At 37.2% G+C, this 5,691-nt stretch overlaps 1 protein-coding gene across 1 annotated transcript; it reads right to left on the bottom strand.

The window, feature by feature from the left end:
• Positions 1-2,255: 2,255 nt before the first annotated feature.
• LOC136071450 (secreted RxLR effector protein 161-like) lies at positions 2,256-2,975 on the bottom strand. The gene has a single exon (XM_065782768.1). It carries the CDS (start codon positions 2,973-2,975, stop codon positions 2,256-2,258), a length of 720 nt encoding a protein of 239 aa, XP_065638840.1.
• Positions 2,976-5,691: the final 2,716 nt, after the last annotated feature.

The raw sequence follows: 5,691 nt of genomic DNA, 5'->3' as shown, positions 1-5,691 counted from the left end.
GTCTAGCCTGGAGTCGCGTTTTCCATAAACGCGGCTAAAACTCCGACCTGTAGCCGTGTTTTACAAAAATGCGGCTAAAAAACGCGGCTTAAAACTGCGTTTTTTGTAGTGAGGGCATGAGAAGAAGATGAACTCCAATACACTTCATTCAAAGAACGAAGGAACACATGGGGAAAACAGATAGGAGCATTAGTAACTAGAGCGTACAAAAATACACACCTCTCAAGAGTAATGGTGTGCAGATGAGAAAAGGTCAAAAACAGTGACACGTTATCCTAAAAAAAGGATAGTGTAGCTCAGAAAGCTCAGCAGTGGTGATCCTAGGATCAGAACTCCACTGGATAGATGACCTAGTGATGTAAGACATGACATCACTCAAAACTAGAGACTCATCATAAGGGTAGACAGGGTGCTGGACCAAGGGTACCCCTAGAGCATCAGCCACTACTGTAGGAGTAATGATGTACTCTACGCCTCGTATCCAACTCTTGACTAAAGTGTTGGAATCATAGATGCGGATCGAGATGTTCGAGTAGAACTCTCGAATCAAGGTAGCAGGTGGAGGAGGATCAGAAATATCCACCAAGGGTAACCAGCCCCTACGCTTTAAGTTTGCCCTAATGGTAGGATCCAACTTATCTAGAATGACAGACCGCTCAGACCATATCTTACGCCTAAGGTTCAGCTTCTCAAAGATTTCCTGGTTTTTCTCACGAAGAAATTTCTCTCGGTCAAAAGATGAAGGGAAAGGAGTAGGTGAAGGGACAGACCTACGAGCCCTAGTTTTCCTAGGCATGATGCTAAGAAAAGGACAGAGACACAAGAGAAAACCAAAAGAGAAACAATAAAAACTAAGGGCAGACTGCAAGGTAGCACCAAAAAATATAGAAAAAAAACTATATGATGCATGAACAGTTAAAATGCCATGATGCATGTACTAATGCAGTAAACAAAGTGCAATTGCACAAAATTGGCTCGAGCACAGAGTTTCTAACTAAAAACCCCAAAAATTTGAAAACCACTTGAAAATTTTTGAAGCACATTGATGAATTAAGCATTACAAAACACAATACAGAGATTATAATGCCTAATTACATCTAATCAACAATCCAATTTTATCAATTTCAACTTAATTGAACAAAATCTCCAAGTCGGAACAATTATAAACCCTAGAAATTTCAATTCTCCACAAAACCCAAAATTGATTAAATTAAACTATCAAGATCATGTTTATAGCTTGTCCCCATAAAAACTTATTGATCAATTTCACAAAATTGGGCTTGAAACATCAAAAATCCCAAAATGATAGAGGTCTGAAAATATGAGAAGAAATGCATGAAATATGCAAATAAACTAAAAAATGAGGGGCAAAAGAGACTTACCGGCTTGAGGAAAGAGAAATCTTGCAAAAATTTTGGAGGAAAACGACAAAAAAATCACTGTAGATCCTTGCCTAGTCAGAGAGAGAAAAGAAAGTTTGAAAAAACTTTTGAAAAAGAAGTTGAATCAGTTAAAGAGTACTGTTTAAAAAACCTGATTCACAACTTTCGATTGATCGAAAATTACTTTCGATCGATCGAATCACTCCGAAAGTTTTAAAAGGAATTTTAAATATTTTCGATCGATTGAAAATTAGAATGGATCGATCGAAACAGGCAGCGAATCACAGTATTTTGAGAAAAATTACAGTTTTGAAANTTTGAGGCTACACCTTATGTTCTTTTTGTGCATGTGCTACACTTTCTCGAGCACAGAATCTTATGATATGCACTAAGGTGTTCATGATTGGCTAGTGAACAGTGGTGAGATGGTTATTTATGCCTTTCTCAAAAGGATCAAGTCCGACAGTCAAATAACATGTGACTTCAAGATCAAGACAAAGTGATAAAAAACCATAAACATCTTTCCCACACAACATGCACTACAAAACTTCAACTAGTCAAGTGCAATAAATAAGCTCATCAATGCTAAACAAGGTACATACGACATGTTATGTGTAAATAAATTGACCAACCTTGTTTTCAAAAACTAAGAAACATAGTGCCATAGCATATTTTGCTTTTCTCCTCTTTTTTTATTTATTTATTTTTTTAAATTTATTAAAAGAGAAAACAAATAAATCCTAGAATGAAATGCATGAATGTAATGCAATGCAAGTCCTAGAACAAAAAAAAAAAAAAAACACAAAAAATCAAAGAACAATGGTCACAAATGAATGAGCAATGAAGCATAATGACCAAGAAAGCCAAAAGAGACTAGGGACACCGAAGCACACCAATCACTTGACGAAGTGTTTCAAACTTACTTCCATCAAGTGGTTTGGTAAAGATGTCAGCATTTTCACGATCAGTAGGGATATACTCAAGAACAACAATTTTCTTTTCAACCAAATCCCTAATGAAGTGATATCTAAGTTCAATGTGTTTGGTCTTAGAGTGCTGAACAAGATTCTTAGATATATCTATAGTACTAGAATTATCACAATGGACAACCATGGTGTCTTGAGGAATCCCATAATCACTCAACAACTTTTTCATCCAAAGCAGCTGAGAACAGCAACTCTCAGTAGCAATATATTCTGCCTCAGCAGTGGATAAAGAAACAGAATTTTGCTTCTTACTCATCCAAGCCACAAGATTGGCTCCTACATAAAAACATCCTCTAGTGGTGCTTTTTCTGTCATCAGCATTCCCAGCCCAATCAGAATCAGAAAACCCAGCAAGAGACAAATTAGACTCCTTGCTATAAAATAATCCATAATCACAGGTTTCACTCACATATTTTATAATTCTCTTAACAGAATTTAAATGAGAAACCTTCGAATTAGATTGAAATCTAGAGCAAACACCAACACTATAAGATATATTAGGCCTACTAGCAGTCAAATACAAAAGACATCCAATCATGCTTCTATACAAAGTAACATCAACAGACTCACCTGATGGATCAATTGTTAATTTTGCATTAGCAGCCATCAGTGTTCTAGCATGAGCAGCCTTGTCTAGTCCAAATCTTTTAACCAGATTTCTTGCATATTTAGCTTGATTAATGTAGATTCATGACTCTGTTTGCTTTACTTGCAATCCCAAAAAGTAAGTCAGTTCACTAACCATGCTCATTCAAAACATTGCCTTTATTTTATCTGCAAAAGAATGAGCAAGAGAATCATTAGTAGCACCAAAAACAATGTCATCAACATAAATTTGAGCTACAACAAAACCAGTCTTATCCTTTCTTATGAAGAGTGTTATATCTGCAAATCCCCTTTTGAATCCATGCTCAGTGAGATATGCAGTCAATCTGTCATACCAAGCCCTAGGAGCTTGTTTCAACCCATAGAGGGCTCTCTTCAATTTGTAGATATCATCCGATCTGTGAGGATCAACAAAGCTTTTAGGTTACTCAACATATACTTCTTATTGTAGCATCTCATTCAAGAAAGCACTCTTGACATCCATTTGATACAGCTTGAAGTTTAGGTGACTTGCTATGACCAATAGTATCCGGATGGATTCTAAACTTGCTACTGGTGCAAAAGTCTCATCAAAATCAATTCCTTCCACTTGTGTATACCTTTGTGCAACAAGTCTTGATTTGTTTCTGATCATAGTGCCATGTTTATCTGATTTGTTCTTAAAGATCCACTTAGTTCTAATCACATTTACACTCTTCGGTCTAGGAACTAGTTCCCACACATCATTCCGAATGAATTGATGAAGTTCTTCATGCATGGAATTTAGCCAATCAGCATCTTGAAGTGCTTCATCCACCTTCTTCGGTTCAAATTGGGACAGATAGCATGAGTGAGTAATCAGATTCAAGACTTTTGATTTCAATCTCATGTTATCATTCAGACTACCCAATATATTTGTGGAGGATGATTCAGTCTCACTCTAGAGGATGGACCTTTAACTAAAGATGTGGAGGTACCTTTCTGTTCAGATGGAGGACTGAGCTCACTTTGTACCTGTTGAGTTTCACGAACCGGAGTGGATGGTTCTGAATTTGATGGTACTGAAATTGTATCATTTAACACCAACAACTCTTCCTCACTATGTTTCCTAACATACTAGGTAGGAAGAGAATCATCAACTTCTAAAGACTTATCATGAGCAAGAGCAGTGCTTTCTGAAGGTGCTTCTGAACTCACTTTATCATTTATCACAACATTTGAAGATTCCATGACTGTTTTGGTTCTCAAATTGTACACTCTATATGCTCTACTAGTGGAAGAGTACCCTAGAAAGTATCCTTTGTCACTTTTTGCATCAAACTTTTCTAGGTTCTCTCTATCACGTAGAATGTAATAGTCACTGCCAAATATCCTGAAAGATTTGACAGCAGGCTTCTTCCCTCTCCAGAGTTCATAGGGAGTTTTCTTGGAGTCAGGTCTGAAATACACACGGTTGAGGGTATGACAAGTAGTGTTGACAGCTTCTCCCCAGAAGGATTTGGGCAACTTTTTGTTCTGTAACATAACCCATGCCATCTCCTGTACAACCCTGTTTTTCCTTTCCACAATCCCATTTTGTTGAGGTGTCTTAGGTGAAGAGAACTCTTGATGAATGCCTTGATCATTGCAGAAAGTAGCCAGCTTGGTATTCTCAAATTCTCTTCCATGATCACTTCTTATTCTGGCTATTACAGTATCTTTCTCAACCTGCAATTTCTTGCACAGATGTATCATCTTCTCAGGAGCCTCAGCTTTATCTTTCAAAAGCACAACCCAAGTATATCTAGTAAAGTCATCCACAACAACTAGAATATACTTCTTTCCACCCAAACTCTGAACTCTGGCAGGACCCATGAGATCAATGTGCAGTAACTCTAGAGATCTTGAAGTTTGAACACTAGTTACAGACGGATGCTTGGATTTCACTTGTTTACCTATCTGACATGGTCTACAAATGCACTTATCTATCTTTTCAAACTTAGGTAAACCAATAACTGCTTCACATTTGGAAATCTTCTCTAACTGCTTATGACTGGCATGTCCCAAACGTTGATGCCACAAATCTACTTGATCAATCTTTGCACTAAAGCACTTGTTGTTCACACTTGATGTTATATCATAACAGTTGTCAGCTGTCCTTACACCAACACACATACAGTCACCTCCTCCATCAAGTATCTCACATTCATACTTGGTGAAAAGAACATTTAATCCGTTGTCGCAAATCTGGCTTATGCTGAGTAAATTTGCCTTCAGTCCATCAACATACCAAACATCTTCAAACACTGGCAATCTTGGAATATCCACAGTTCCAATGCCTTTGATCACAGATTTGCTTCCATCTCCAAAAGTGACTGTCCCAATCTTTCCTTCAAAGAGAGTTTTGAATAACCCTTTGTTTCATGTCATATGCTTGGAACAACCACTATCCAAATACCAAAGACAAGAATCACGTGCCTTTAAGGCGGTTAAACCAGTATAGCATAAATAGTTCTTATCACATGTGATTATGCCAAGATACTCAAGGAAAGTTTTAACAAAGACAACAAGAGGCAAAGACAATAAGTAGACAAGTTGATATATAAGCAAAATGATTTTCCAAGAATCTATGACAACAGGGGCCAAGGATCAGCTCAGAGATAAAAAAATCTCTAACAAGAGAGCTACCTGCTCTGATACCACTTGAACGGTTTTAGAGCCCTTAAAACAACCAGATTAACCTAGTTAATTAGCCAAGT

This window comes from Quercus suber, unplaced genomic scaffold, assembly GCF_002906115.3.
Source record: "Quercus suber isolate HL8 unplaced genomic scaffold, Cork oak 2.0 scaffold_313, whole genome shotgun sequence".
In the NCBI taxonomy this organism is placed as follows: domain Eukaryota; kingdom Viridiplantae; phylum Streptophyta; class Magnoliopsida; order Fagales; family Fagaceae; genus Quercus; species Quercus suber.
This window is presented reverse-complemented; position numbering and strand designations above follow the sequence as displayed.

What these genes read in the sequence shown, in the direction of transcription:
- LOC136071450 (XM_065782768.1), bottom strand. Translation starts at nt 2,975, where the DNA reads ATGGCTGCTAATGCAAAATTAACAATTGATCCATCAGGTGAGTCTGTT.